The following is a 14,981-nucleotide window of genomic DNA, read 5'->3' on the forward strand; positions in this document are numbered from 1 at the left end:
AAAGGTGTAGCCAATTGGCTATACTCTTTAAATTCATTCGAAATGAACTGGACGCTTGCACTCGATCACACACCATTTAGCTTACAAACTTCACAGAGCTCTCTCTCTCTCTCTCTCAACTCAAGCTTCGATTTTTTTCTTTCGTTTCTTCTGCATTGATTGGATTGGATTGGACTCTCTATGAAAACCATCAAATGTCATTCAGCTATTGAAATCTCCACTAAGATAACAACTCGATGTTATAAGGAGCTAAGCGGCTGGCAGATCTAAGCGCCTAGGCGCTCTAGCGGCTGGGTGATCTAGGCGGCGCCTAGGTCGGCTAGGCGGGTCTAGGCGGCCCGGCAGCCATCAAATGTCATTCACCGTTGAAATCTCCACTAAGATAACAACTCGGTGCTATAAGGGAGCTAGGCGGCGGGGTGATCTAGGCGGCTGGCGGTTCTAGGCGGCTGGCGGTCTAAGCGGCTGGCGGTATTCTTGCATGCATCCTCGCAAATGGTCGTGCGGGTATTCTTCATAATAATTACAATTCTGACTTCTTAGTGGTAGTACTTGCGTAGAATAAAAGACGAGCTAGGCGCCCTGGTGGATCTAAGCGGCTCTAGGCGGCTGGGTGATCTAAGCGGCGCCTAGGCGGCTGGCAGTATGTTTGCATGCATCCTCTCGCAAATGGTCGTGCGGGTAGTGCTTGCGTAGAATGAAAGACGAGTGCTTGTGCGAATTGGGCATTCTGCCTTGTTTATATTATTACATTCTACATCCAGCATATGGGTTGATTAGCTAGAGATACATATATTTTTGTCTGTAAGGACAATATGCAGCACTTGCACTTAACTGGTACGCTAATTGTTTCTGAAAAAGGCGCAGCTTTGATTTATCTAATTAGTTATTTTTAACAATTACTCTTTGACTCGGATGATTTTGTTGGTTTTTGGTATATTGAAAAACGTTTATGCAGAAGAGAGAAGAAAAACCAAAGAGAATGAGAAAATGTTCTGTATTTTTCTATATTCAGGTCTGAGCAAAAACCTGCTCGCATATACATGACATAAGGTGCCAAAATCGGATCCTAAATTTTAGGGTACAAGGACTCATCTCCTACCATTCATAATGATTGAAGGCTACGACTCTTACACCTAGGCTAGAGTCTATTAACACAGTACAACTAAGAAACAGACAAAAAAACCAGCTGTAGAAATTATCCCAAAATAGCTAGAGTAGCTAACGGCTACTTCCCAAAAGGGAAAGTTCTTCAATTCTTCATTCTTCTCAGGAACAATCTGCAGGATTGTCATCTGCAGTTTCTTATTAAGCTCAGTGAGTAGCTTAATTCTCAACAGCCTCTCCTAAGCTGCTTACTGGCTTAACTCCAAGTTTCAACCTTAGTTGATTAAATCTGTCTTTAGGCAGTGCCTTTGTAAAAATATCTGCAAGTTGTTCTTCACTTCTGCAGAATTTCATGTCAATCACTTCTTCTTGTAGAGCCTCCCTTATGAAATGATACCTCCTGTTTATGTGTCTAGTCCTTTGATGAAAAACTGGATTCTTGGCCATAGAAATTGCTGACATATTGTCACAGAAAAGAGGTGTTGCCTCAGTTTGCATTTCACCAAAATCATCAAGGACAAACCTTAACCATATAGCCTTTGTTGCCTCGATCGAGACATACTCACTTCAGCTGTTGATAGTGCCACTGTATTTTGTTTCACAGAGGCCCAAGAGAATGCTCCACTTCAAAGCTGAATGCATAGCCAGAAGTGCTCCTGCTATCATCCTCACTACCTGCCCAATCTGCATCACAGAATCCAATGAGAATTGCAGACTTATCCTTCACATACTTAATGCCATAGTTGAGAGTTCCTTGCACATATCTTAGGACCCTTCTTGCAACTCCCATATGCTTCTTTGTAGGACTAGTCATAAACCTTGACAGCAAACTGGCAGCATACATCAAATCTGGTCTAGTTGCTGTTAAGTATAGTAGACTTCCTACTATCTTTCTGTATAGTCCTTCATCAGCTAAGTCACTTCCATCCACTTTCTTGAGTCTCTCACCAGTAGGCAATGGAATGGATACTGGTTTGCAATCTTCAAGCCCAAACTTCACAAGCAAGGATTTGGCATACTTGCTTTGATGAATGAAAACCCCTTGATCAGTTTGTAGTATTCCCATGCCCAAGAAGTGATGAAGGAGTCCAAGGTCTGACATTTCATATCTCTGCATCATCTCCCTTTTAAACTCAGCAAGCATCCTCTCACTGTTTCCAGTATAAACAATGTCATCAACATAGATTGAGACAATGATTAAACCTCCTTCATTATCAGATCTAGTGTACAGAGTAGCTTCACTAATGCTTCTTTTGAACTTGCACATAGATAAATATGCATCAATCTCACTGTACTAGGCTCTAGGAGCCTGCTTAAGTCCATACAAGGCTTTTTTCAGCTTGTAAACCTTGTGACTTGCATTTTTCAGTTCAAAACCCTCAGGCTGCTCTACATATACTTCCTCATCAAGCACACCATTTAGGAATGCTGACTTGACATCTAACTGAAACAACTTCCATCCCTTTTGTGCTGCAAGAGCAATGAGAGTTCGAATTGTGTCTAACCTTGCAACTGGTGCAAAGGTTTCATTGTAGTCAATTCCAGGTTTCTGTGCATACCCTTTTGCTACAAGTCTGGCCTTATGTTTTTGAACTGTTCCATCCAAATTAAGCTTGGTTTTAAACACCCACTTCACACCTATAACAGGTTTATCTGCTGGTCTCTCAACCAATTCCCAGGTATTGTTCTTCTCTATCATTTCCAACTCAGCATTCATAGCTTCTTGCCAAGCTAAATCACCAGCTGCTTCTTGATAGTTCTCTGGTTCAATGATACACATGTGGCATCTTGCATATATGTCTTCCAGAGTTCTCAACTTCACTGGAGTAGAGCTAGGTGTAGAAGCTTGATTGTTATTTCCTACTGAAACACCAACAGTTGTGTTTGAGTGAGAGCTGCCACCATTATCAAACTGAGTTGTTTCAGTTTGTTCTTCACCAAATTCAGTTTCTGTTTCATTTCCTCCAAGGTTGAATGGTATTGGAACATATTCCTCTTGATCACTCTTCCAATTCCATGCCTTGTCCTCATTGAAAATTACACTCCTTGATAGCACAATTTTCTTAGATTGCAAGTCATACACTCTGTAACCCTTTTCACAGCTTCCATATCCCATAAAAACTCCCTTTCTAGCCTTGTCATCAAACTTCTGCCTCAAGGGTGATGGAACATGAGTATAACAGATACAACCAAACACTTTCAGATGCTTGATTCCTGGCTTTCTTCCTGTGAATGCTTCAAATGGTGTTTTACTTAGCACAGATGTTGTAAAACATCTGTTTTGGAGATACACACTGTACTTACACTTCTGCCCAAAAAATCACAGGGATTCCTTTCTCTGTCATCATGGATCTTGCCATCTCACATATTGTTCTATTTCTCCTCTCAGCAACTCCATTTTGCTGAGGAGAGTAGGCAATGGTTAATTGCCTCTCCATTCCCATGCTTGCACAGAATTCTTGAAACTCATGTGAGGTATATTCACCACCTTTATCACTCCTTAGTTTTTTCAAACTAAATCCACTTTGCAATTCAACAAAGGCTTTGAATTTCTTGAACACATTAAAGGAATCAGATTTGTTTCTGAGAAAGTATACCCAGCACATTCTTGAAAAATCATCAATGAATGTGATGAAGTACCATTTCCACCAATTGACTCATTTTGCATTGGTCCACACAAGTCTGTGTGCACTAATTCCAGTGGACAGCTTGCTCTCCATGCTCCCTCTTTGTCAAACTTCTCTCTGTGATGTTTTCCTGAAACACAACCTTCACTCACAACCAAGTCTTCTATGCCAAATCCAAGAATCTTCAATCACTGATGCTTTTGTAGCTGCAGGTGTCATAGATTCTAGTGAGAGAGGGAAGCATCTATTTCCTCCCATGACCACTTTAGCTACAACATTGTTGAGGCTGCCATCATCAAAAATAACTGTCATGTTACCCCCAAATAGGACATAGTAACCATGCTCCATCATTTGGCCTACACTCAATAGATTCTCATCCAAGCCCGGAACAAGCAACACTTCATGTATATACCTTCTCCCATGTTGAGTTTCAACTACTAGAGTGCCTTTTCCAGTTGCTTGTACAAGATCTCCAGTGCCCATTTTAACTTTGCACGTCACAGTCCTGTCAATGTTTATTAACACAGACTCTTGAGAAGTCATGTGGTTGCTGCAGGCGCTGTCCACAAACCATACACTTCCATTTTTCACACTTGCAGAGTGGCAAGCATAGAACATGGTGCCTGTGATTACCTCTTCCTCCTTTGCACAGTTAGCCACCTGCTTGTTGCCTTCACAGTCTTTTGCAGTATGACCAAACCTATTACATTTTCCACATCTAGGTTTGCCTTTGTGCCTGCACACACCAAAATGATACTTTGACAGACTTGGCATTGTGGTTTCACACTTCCTTGACTGCTGCTATCTTGCTTGTTCTGATAATTGAAACTATTGTTCCAATTTCCTCCAGCATTGTTATTCCAGCTTGAGCCATTGTTATTTTGAGACCAATTTGATCCCTTTTTGTCTTGTCCCTGCCACTTTTGATTTGGTCTACTCTGTGAGCCCTTATTAGAGCCATGAACTTGGTTATTTCCAACCTTGAGGCTACTAAAAGCTCTCTCAGTTCCAGCCACTTTATCTCTTTCATCATGCAAGTCTTCCCTTTTATCATAAACTTTGACAGAGGCAATGACCTCTTCAACTCTAAGAACATCAAGGTCTCGAGTTTCTTCAATAATAGACACAATGGATTTATATCTTCTACTTAGACTCATCAAAAGTTTTTGCACAATTCTTGTTTTAGTCACATCTTCACCAAGAGATTTCAGATTATTCACAGTTCCAAAAAATCTAGCCAAATAGCTATCTAAGCTTTCACCATCAGTCATTCTCATATACTCAAAATCTGCTCTAACAGCTTGAAGTTTTACAGTTCTTACCTTTTTATCTCCTCTGAACTCTCTCCTCAAGACATCCCAAGCTCCTTTTGCAGTCTTTTCATTTCTGATGCGAGGGAAGAGCTCATCAGTTAAGGCTCCTTGAATGAGACTCAGTGCCTTGGCATTTTTGATTCTGTCTTCTCTGGAGATAGTAGGTGCTTCGCTGGAATTTGCTCAGCTTCACTTCCTTCACCTCCAGAGTCTTCTTCCTCCTCAATAACTGGCTGAGGTTGTACTCCGACCTCAACTACATCCCATAGATCATGTGCTATGAGGATGGTCTCCATTTTGACAGCCCAAAAATCATAGTTTGCACCATCAAACTGTGGAGTTCGTAGATCTCCACCTGAAGAACCTGATCCCACCATTTTCCTAGTGAGTCTTAGTGAACCAAACAATAAAAGAGCAACCTTTATCCCTTTTGGGAATTTTTCAGGAAAGCTCTCTCTCTCACACTCACGCCCCTCTCGGATTGACGAGGAGCTCTGATACAGGTTGGTTTTTGGTATATTGAAAAACGTTTATGCAGAAGAGAGAAGAAAAACCAGAGAGAATGAGAAAATGTTCTGTATTTTTCTATATTCAGGTCTGAGCAAAAACCTGCTCTCATATGCATGACATAAGGTGCCAAAATCAGGATCCTAAATTTTAGGATACAAGGACTCATCTCCTACCATTCATAATGATTGGAGGCTACGATTCTTACACCTAGGCTAGAGTCTGTTAACACAGTACAGCTAAGAAACAGACAAAAAAACAGCTGTAGAAATTATCCCAAAATAGCTAGAGTAGCTAACGGCTACTTCCCAAAAGGGAAAGTTCTTCAATTCTTCATTCTTCTCAGGAACAATCTGCAGGATTGTCATCTGCAGTTTCTTATTAAGCTCAGTGAGTAGGTTAATTCTCAACAGATTTGTTCCTTAAGAAGTAGAGTTTTCACCTCCTAGCCTCTTCTCATATCTTTTGGGTTCTTTTCAGGGTTTATGGTTTGATGGGGATTCTTCCTTATGGATGATGCCATGCATGAATGTTGAACTTGCTGACTCGATAAGCAAAAGAGGAATATTCAGCGTGCAGCAACTATTGTATCTCCCCAGGGCAACTTTGCAGACCATGATTGGAAATTTTCCTGCTTCAAAATTGTATCAGGTACGGACTTCTAAGATAGTTGACGCATGGCTGACTAACCCACTGGTATAGTTGACGCATGGCTGACTAACCCACTGGCTGACTTACCCACTGGTCAAGATTTAACATGACTGGACAACATTTTGATTGGGCGGGGTAGGTTATTGAAATACAAGTCAGTTATTGGCTTTCAGGCATGTTAACTGATTTCAGTAGCTTTGCATCTAGAATATTTTGTTCTTCTAGGATCTGCACTCTTTTCGACGCATCGAAGTGAAATTAAAACTTCAGCGGAAAGTCTCGCTCTTTAGACATCACACTGGTGAACACCAATTTCAGGCAAGAAAGTGAAACACCTCAACATGGGAATTATATGCTCTCGTAAGAGAGTATCTTTCTCTCATCACTTGGTTATTCACATGGAGTTACCACCAGCTGTGGACAAGAAAATGGAAGGTGGCTGAAGACAAAGCAAGGGCTACACTGTTTGGATATTATGGTACATAATTGAGATTTCATTTGGATTTATAGGTTTTGCTTTCTGCTATATCCAATGGGGGGAAAGACAAACACTATACTGAATATTTTGCAGGTCTTAATTTTGCTGTGTATACATTTCCTCCTATTGCTTTGGCTATTATAGGATCATTCTACTTGAATTTGAAGCCAAGGGAGTCAATAAGAAGGTAGTGCATGTTATTATGTCATTGGGTTATGATCACTCAAGATGCCATTTTAACTTCTGCTTGTGTGCTTTAATTTTGATAGCAGAAAAGGTTGGAAATTGACTGCTGGCTTCTCAATTTCATTGGTAGTGAACACCCTTCTGGGTGTTTTGTCCACTCTAGAAATACTAGCAGTCTTCCTCTTTATCCTGTTCTTAGCTTGGAATTTTTATGCACGCATCTCAAATGATTTCAAGAACTTGAAGCCTGCTAAAGGTGGAAACTCAAATGATTTGTGAGTTTTAAATCCGAAAGTTTTCTATTTCGAACATTTAGAAACAAGAACTTCATCATGATTGACGCTTAAACTGTATCTCAGATGGCAACTCAAGTACCCAAAGGTGGAAACTCGGTTTGGTTTGCTGCTTTTTCTTCTTTTCCCTATATTAAGAGGTCTGGCCTTATTTCGGTTGCTTGGCATCCAGTTTGAAGCTTCTGTAACAACAATTTCTAGCACCCTTTTATCACCACTATATCGCTACTGTATCACCAAGGTATTACCATTTTATTGCTTTTTAGACAGAAACAAATTATGCACTTCCTTTGTTTTTCAGTTTTGCCATATGTCCATTTTTTGACCTTTAAGTTTTCTACCCATTACGCAAATTTTGTGTTCTATATATGATTGGATTGAGCACAGAAAAATGAAGAAAACTACATGGACCAAATGTCAAAAATAGATACAAAAAAGAGTAGAAGTCAGTGGAAACGAACATGTCGTTTCAAATATTCTGTTAATGGATTATAGCCGAACGGCTATACTTTTAAATGTTATGTTTAAAGAGTATTGCAGAGCGGCTGAACTTTTAAAATATTCTATTTTGCGAGTATATCTGAGCGGCTATACTTTTTAAATATAACAACAAGAATCTGGATTTCTCTATAGCAAAGATGAGCCTTGAGATAATGAATCAATTAGACATGGTATGTGTTTATGTTCTAGATTTGTTCCTCTGTGTGCGCTTAGGGTTGAGATAAATTTATGCCTTGTTTATGTGTTGCACAAGTATGAGAAGTGATATAATGACGTTGCTTATCTTTCAAGTGCCCCGTGTCATATTTCCTAAATATATTCGAATATTTAAAAAGCATAACGGCACGTCTATATTCGAATAATAATATAATTACTAATTGAAGTAATTAAAAAAGGCTAAGATATTACTTAATCTATATATATATATATAAAGCAAACGGCAGATAATTGTGAAACATTCAAAATACTAGAAAATGCCCATGGTTAATTCAAACATTAAGAATTAAAATTATTAATTAAATGCGAATAATATGGTAAATTCACTTTTTTATATTAAAAAAATTAAAATTAAAAACAAAACAAAATAATAGATTCAACTTTTATGGAACATAACTGCCCATATTATCTTTTTTTTATTCTAAAAGTAAAATAAAAAAGAGAAAAAAAGAAAACCAATTAGCGCATCCTGCCTAGTATATATATTAAATTAAGGAAGTTGGGCAAAAAATAAAAGTAAAGAAACTAATTTTATATTTTAAAAATAAATACATAAAGAGTACCAATCGCGACGGCATTTAGTACGCAGTCTGTGCGGAAACTATTTGCGAATTAGACCTCTCTGAGGAAAGTTTCCTATGCCGACGAAATGTCGTAGAGAGAGGTCTAATCCAGTAGAATTGGGCGAGATAGACCTATGTCGACGAAAGTTCATCGAGAGAGATTTTTTTAAATAATAAGTATAAGCTTAGTATCTTCAGGTTAGTAAATTTTTATTTTAAATTTTAAATTTAGAAATTCAATAAAATTTTAGCCTTATTTAATTACTTTCATTAGTAATTATGTTTTAATCATCATTTATTTTGTGAATAATTAGTATTAAATGTTTTAATTAAATTCATAAATATATTACTTAATAAATAGTAATTGGTTTTTTTTTTTTTAATAAAATACTTAAATACTAATGATTCACTAAGTAAATAATAACTTAAAACATAACTACTAAATAATGTAATTACGTTTAAAATATTATGTTTATATAGCTTTACAAAAACAAATTTATGTCCAGGGTGCTAATTAGTATAGCATGGTGGCTATACATGTTTTTCCATTATTTTTTTTAAAAAAAATAGTATAGTCGAGAGGCTTTACCCGGTATTTTCTTAACATCAGTAATTCTAGCCTATGGCTTGTTTGAGAATGATTTTAGATGTATCAAAAATCACTTTTATAGAGAATCACTTTTAAGTGGTTTAAATGATTTTATAAAGCAAGCACATGTAAAGTACTTCTCACCATATGAAATTCTGACTAACCCTAAGAAGTGTTTTCCACAAGTCACTTCCAAGTACTTTTAAATTTTTTTCACAAAAACAAAAACAAAAAAAGAAGTTTTAAATTTTTAATAAAAATTTGGATGTAGTTGTAATAACTAAAGATTAAAAGAAAGGGTGATTTTATTAGCACCCCCAAATTTGCTCTTTGCACTCCACATTCTCTTTACACCCTACTGAATTTTAGTAAAATTTAAAATTACTCACTATATCCCATTTGTTTTCCTAGATTACCCTCATAAACCTCAGTTCTTAACTTACCTTGTTTCAGTGGGAGTCCATCGAATTTGTTTCTGTTTTACAATAGCTATCCACCGAATGTGTTTCTATTATACCATGAAATTCAAGATTCTTTTATCCCCAAAATGTTGGTGGATCTGTATTTTTTGTTGTTGTATTTATGGGTTTAACCCGTATTATTTCTTATAAATAAAATCCATTTTTTATTCTTGCCTAATGAGCTAGTAGCTGGAAATCATTAGAATGAGAGGTATTAGAAAGGATTTAAATTCTCATTCTCCAACATCACTAGTATAAATAAAATAAGGGAGTTTCACTAAAACACCCAAAATGGGAGCTGAAATTATAAAAAAACCAAACACCCAAAACACTTAATAAACACACCCAAAGCCCATCATTACACACACTCAAAACTCATTTATAAACACACCCAAAAAATATACAATTATTGATTTTGGGTGTGTTTCTATGTTTAAATAGTGCTTGGGTTTTTTTATAAATACATGTCTAGAATTGGGTTTATTTATAAATTTGTAATAAAATAATTGAAGAAATACCTCTATCCTAATTTGCAAAAGTGGTATTTTAGCTCAAAACCCTAAAATAACATGAAAAAATTGTATATTTTCGGCTATATTATTTAAATATATTACTTTAATGGTACAGCCATGCGGCTCCACTCTCTGGATACATCCGAATATTTTAAAGGTGTAGCCAATTGGCTATACTCTTTAAATTCATTCGAGACGAACTCGACGCTTGCACTCGCAGTCACACAGCCATTTCGCTTACAAACTTCACAGAGCCTCTCTCTCTCTCTCTCTCTCTCTCTCTCTCTCTTAACTCAAGCTTCGATTTTTTTTTCTTTCGTTTCGGCTGCTGCGTTGATTGGATTGGATTGGACTCTCTCTATGAAAACCATCAAATGTCATTCAGCTATTGAAATCTCCACTAAGATAACAAGTCTGATGTTATAAGGGAGCTAGGCGGCCTGGGCGGATCTAGGCAGCGCCTAGGGGGCACTAGGCGGCCTGGGGTGATCTAGGCGGCGCCTAGGCGGGCTGGGCGGTTCTAGGCGGCCTGGGCGGGTCTAGGCGGCCTGGGCGGCCATCAAATGTCATTCAGCTCTTGAAATTTCCACTAAGATAACAACTCTGGTGCTATAAGGGAGCTAGGCGGCGCCTAGGCGGCCTGGGGTGATCTAGGCGGGCTGGGCGGTTCTAGGCGGCCTGGGCGGGTCTAGGCGGCCTGGGCAGGTATTCTTGCATGCATCCTCTGCAAATGGTCGTGCGGGTATTCTTCTTAGTAGTTACAATTCTGACTTCTTAGTGGTAGTACTTGCGTAGAATAAAAGACGAGCTAGGCGGCCTGGGCGGATCTAGGCGGCTCTAGGCGGCCTGGGGTGATCTAGGCGGCCTGGGCAGGTATTCTTGCATGCATCCTCTGCAAATGGTCGTGCAGGTAGTACTTTCGTAGAATAAAAGACGAGTGCTTGTGCGAATGGGGCATTCTGCCTTGTTTATATTATTACATTCTACATCCAGCATATGGGTTGATTAGCTAGAGATATATATATTTTTGTCTGTAAGGACAATGTGCAGCACTTGCACTTAACTGGTACGCTAATTGTTTCTGAAAAAGGCGCAGCTTTGATTTATCTAATTATTTATTTTTAACAATTACTCTTTGACTCGGATGATTTGTTCCTTAAGAAAGTAGAGTTTTCAGGGTTTATGGTTTGATGGGGATTCTTCCCAAGGCAACTATTGTATCTCCCCAAGGCAACTTTGCAGACCATGATTGGAAATTTTCCTGCTTCAAAATTGTATCAGGTACGGACTTCTAAGATAGTTGACGCATGGCTGACTAACCCACTGGTCAAGATTTAACATGACTGGACAACTTTTTGATTGGGCGGGGTAGGTTATTGAAATACAAATCAGTTATTGGCTTTCAGGCATGTTAACTGATTTCAGTAGCTTTGCATCTAGAATATTTTGTTCTTCTAGGATCTGCACCCTTTTCCATGCATCGAAGTGAAATTAAAACTTCAGCGGAAAGTCTCGCTCTTTAGACATCACACTGGTGAACACCAATTTCCGGCAAGAAAGTGGAACACCTCAACATGGGAATTATATGCTCTCATAAGAGAGTATCTTTCTCTCATCACTTGGTTATTCACATGGAGTTACCACCAGCTATGGACAAGAAAATGGAAGGCGGCTGAAGATAAAGCAAGGGCTATACTGTTTGGATATTATGGTACATAATTGAGATTCATTTGGATTTATAGGTTTTGCTTTCTGCTATATCCAATGGGGGGAAAGACAAACACTATACTGAATATTTTGCAGACAAACACTATACTGAATATTTTGCAGGTCTTAAGTTTGCTGTGTATACATTTCCTCCTATTGCTTTGGCTATTATAGGATCATTCTACTTGAATTTGAAGCCAAGGGAGTCAATAAGAAGGTAGTGCATGTTATTATGTCATTGGGTTATGATCACTCAAGATGCCAGTTTAACTTCTGCTTGTGTGCTTTAATTTTGATAGCGGAAAAGGTTGGAAATTGACTGCTGGCTTCTCAAATCCATTGGTAGTGAACACCCTTCTTGGTGTTTTGTCCACTCTAGAAATACTAGCAGTCTTCCTCTTTATCCTGTTCTTAGCTTGGAATTTTTATGCACGCATCTCAAATGATTTCAAGAACTTGAAGTCTGCTAAATCACTAATGCTTAATTAGTGAGTTCTAAATCCGAAAGTTTTCTATTTCGAACTTTTGGAACAAGAACTTCATCATGATTGACGCTTAAACTGTATCTCAGATGGCAACTCAAGTACCTAAAGGTGGAAACTCGGTTTGGTTTGCTTGCAGAAGTCTGCCTGGCTTTTCTTCTTTTCCCTATATTACGAGGTCTGGCCTTGTTTCAGTTGCTTGGCATCCAGTTTGAAGCTTTTGTAAGATACCATATATGGCTTGGGACTGCAATGATATTTTTTGCCACTTTCCATGGTACAAGCACTTTGTTCATTTGGGGGTTCAGCCACTTTATCCAGGAGGAGGTAAATCCTTGTCCTTTTTCATTTGGATCATTTCAATCATCTGGTTTTCTGTTCGGTGTTAACTCTGCCGTATTATTTTGGTATTGGCATTATTTAGTTTTGCTGATCTTTTTGGTGCAATTCATTCAATCGCAGATATGGGAATGGCAGAAAAGCGGGCGGATGTACCTTGCTGGGGAGATCTGTCTGGTCACAGGGTTAGTGATTTGGATCACATCACTTCCTCAAATAAGGAGAAAACAGTTTGAAATATTTTACTACACACACCATCTCTACATGGTTTTTCTGGTATTCTTCTTGTTTCATGCTGGAGACCGTCACTTCTACATGGTTTTCCTTTTCCCTGGAATTTTTCTGTTTGGCCTTGACAAGCTCCTTCTGATCATACAATCCAGACGCGAAACATGCATTCTTTCAGCACGAATCTTCCCCTCCAAAGCTATAGAGCTTATTCTACCAAAAGATCCAGGTAATTTTTCTAGACCTTGTTTACTAACCCGAAGTTTTCTAAAATTGGAGAAATCATATGAAACATCACATTCCACTAATTGCAGGGCCCAAGTATACACCAACAAGCATTATATTTGTGAAGGTACCAAGTATATCCAAATATGAGTGGCACTCATTTAGCATTACTTCCAGCTCTAGGGTTGATGACAACACAATATCTATAATGATCAAATCCGAAGGATCGTGGACAAGTTCTCTCTCCCATATGATCCAAACTAGGCAAGAGTCGGATGGCGATCAGACGAAGTACATACCTATTGCAGTAGAAGGCCCTTATGGACCTGTCTCTATGGACTTCCTAAGGTGCATAAAAAATTAACTTTTCATTATAGAATATATATTGTTAAACTGCTAGTGATGATCAATTAGCATCTCAAAATCTGGTGAACATGAATTTGAAATCTTGTGCAGATATGATAGTCTACTTCTTGTTTCTGGAGGAATTGGAATAACCCCAGTTCTGAGCATCATACAGGAACTTGCTTCGTCCCAAAACGGCGGCATAAACAAATTCCTACCAAGAATGCAGCTTATATATGTTGAGACATTTGTCTGTTGAACTCAATCTCACCTCTAATATTTGGCCAGCCAGCAGAAAAATGCCTTCTGAAAGTTAAAGTCTTTGTGACCCAAGAAGAGCAGTCTGATGCAACAGTAAGAGAACTAGTAAACGAGTTTTCTCAAGTGCAAACAGTGAACTTTGGCACAAAGTTCTTGAATTTTTCAATCAGTGAACTCGAAAACTCACTTTGGATGGCTGCCATAGCTGGAATTTCCGCTATCCTGTTTCTCATCTTTCTCATTATGTTCAACCACATTTTTGTTCCCTCCCAGAAAAATCCCACCAAGGAGAAGACTCCATCTTGGGTTGCAGATCTTCTTATCATATCTTCCTTCATTCTGGCATTAATTTGCAGCATCTTTGTAGCACTTGTTATAAGATGGAGAAGGCTAAAGAAACAGATTCGTCCTACCCCCCAAAAACAAAGCAAAGCTTAGAAAAAGGGTCAACACAAGCAAGTGATGCTCTTGAGGAACATGAAATCCATTTTGGAGGCAGGCCTAACTTTGAAGGTACTTGGATTCTTTTTTTATCCATGAAATCTTTTCCAAGTTCCAAACCCTTAAAAATTCCTTGTTCTGGCATACAAGACTAGGATATGTTTCTAACATTTGTTGAATTCAGCGGATATCTTTGCAAAGTTTCCAGATGAGACAGGTGGATCTGATATTGGAGTGTTGGTCTATGGACCTGAGACTACGAAGGAATCAGTGGGGCATCAATTGGCCAGAAAAATGTGGAGCTAAGAAGCAGAAACCCAATTTCAGCTTCCACTCCCTCAATTTCACACTCTAGTCTCACACCAGAAACCATAATAAAAAGTGAAGATAATAACAGTTAGATTTACATCCAAAATAGTATAGTGATCAATCAACTCTAGATATTTGGTATTTTAATCAACAGGTTTGTGTCTATCTAGATTGATCAGTTCTTGTAATTGCTTCTTAGGCTTCCAAGATAATGAATTTGAGCAATGTACATATATATATATATATATATAAATGTCTCTTATTGTAGTATAAATATGAACTTTAATGATTGGAATTTGGAACTTTGCCTTTTCTCAGTTGCTCTTCCACTGCAGATAGTTTACTTTTTATGGTGTGGAATAATGGGGTGCACTCGCCCAATTTGGGAAAATGTGGAATAATGTCTTTCTAGATTAAAATTCAAGTTTTTCAAAAAGCAATCAAATAATTATATCATAATCATGTTGGTTAATGGTTACAGGAAGATCCATGAGGAGTTAAATCTTTCATTTATAAAATAAAAATAAAAAATAAAAAAAACAGATAAAAGTTGCTCTTTGCACCCCACATTTTCTTTATATCCCACTGAATCTTAGTAAAATTTAAAATTACTCACTACACTCCATTTTTCTTCTTAAAT

At 38.1% G+C, this 14,981-nt stretch overlaps 1 protein-coding gene, 1 long non-coding RNA gene and 1 pseudogene across 3 annotated transcripts; 2 read left to right on the forward strand and 1 right to left on the reverse strand.

Annotated features, from left to right (window-relative positions):
• Nucleotides 1-3,878: 3,878 nt before the first annotated feature.
• Nucleotides 3,879-5,424, reverse strand: LOC148918132 (uncharacterized). Its single transcript, XM_089050494.1, has 3 exons — nt 5,174-5,424; nt 4,368-5,120; nt 3,879-4,239 (listed from the first exon to the last, which is right to left on the reverse strand). The coding sequence occupies exons 1-3, from the start codon at nt 5,422-5,424 to the stop codon at nt 3,879-3,881; spliced, it is 1,365 nt and encodes a 454-aa protein (XP_088906620.1).
• Nucleotides 5,425-6,218: 794 nt separating this feature from the next.
• LOC148918133 (uncharacterized) lies at nt 6,219-7,088 on the forward strand. Its single transcript, XR_016126429.1, has 3 exons — nt 6,219-6,683; nt 6,777-6,870; nt 6,956-7,088. It is a non-coding gene; the product is annotated as an uncharacterized LOC148918133 (long non-coding RNA).
• Nucleotides 7,089-11,249: 4,161 nt separating this feature from the next.
• LOC107880933 (ferric reduction oxidase 8, mitochondrial-like) lies at nt 11,250-14,653 on the forward strand (annotated as a pseudogene). The gene is made up of 9 exons (XR_016126129.1): nt 11,250-11,285; nt 11,463-11,715; nt 11,835-11,928; nt 12,011-12,199; nt 12,283-12,520; nt 12,656-12,989; nt 13,075-13,333; nt 13,442-14,104; nt 14,217-14,653. The product of XR_016126129.1 is annotated as a ferric reduction oxidase 8, mitochondrial-like (transcript).
• The last annotated feature ends 328 nt before the right edge of the window (nt 14,654-14,981 follow it).

Source organism: Prunus mume, linkage group LG4 (genome assembly GCF_029339155.1).
Source record: "Prunus mume cultivar Tortuosa linkage group LG4, ASM2933915v1, whole genome shotgun sequence".
Classification (NCBI taxonomy): Eukaryota; Viridiplantae; Streptophyta; class Magnoliopsida; order Rosales; family Rosaceae; genus Prunus; species Prunus mume.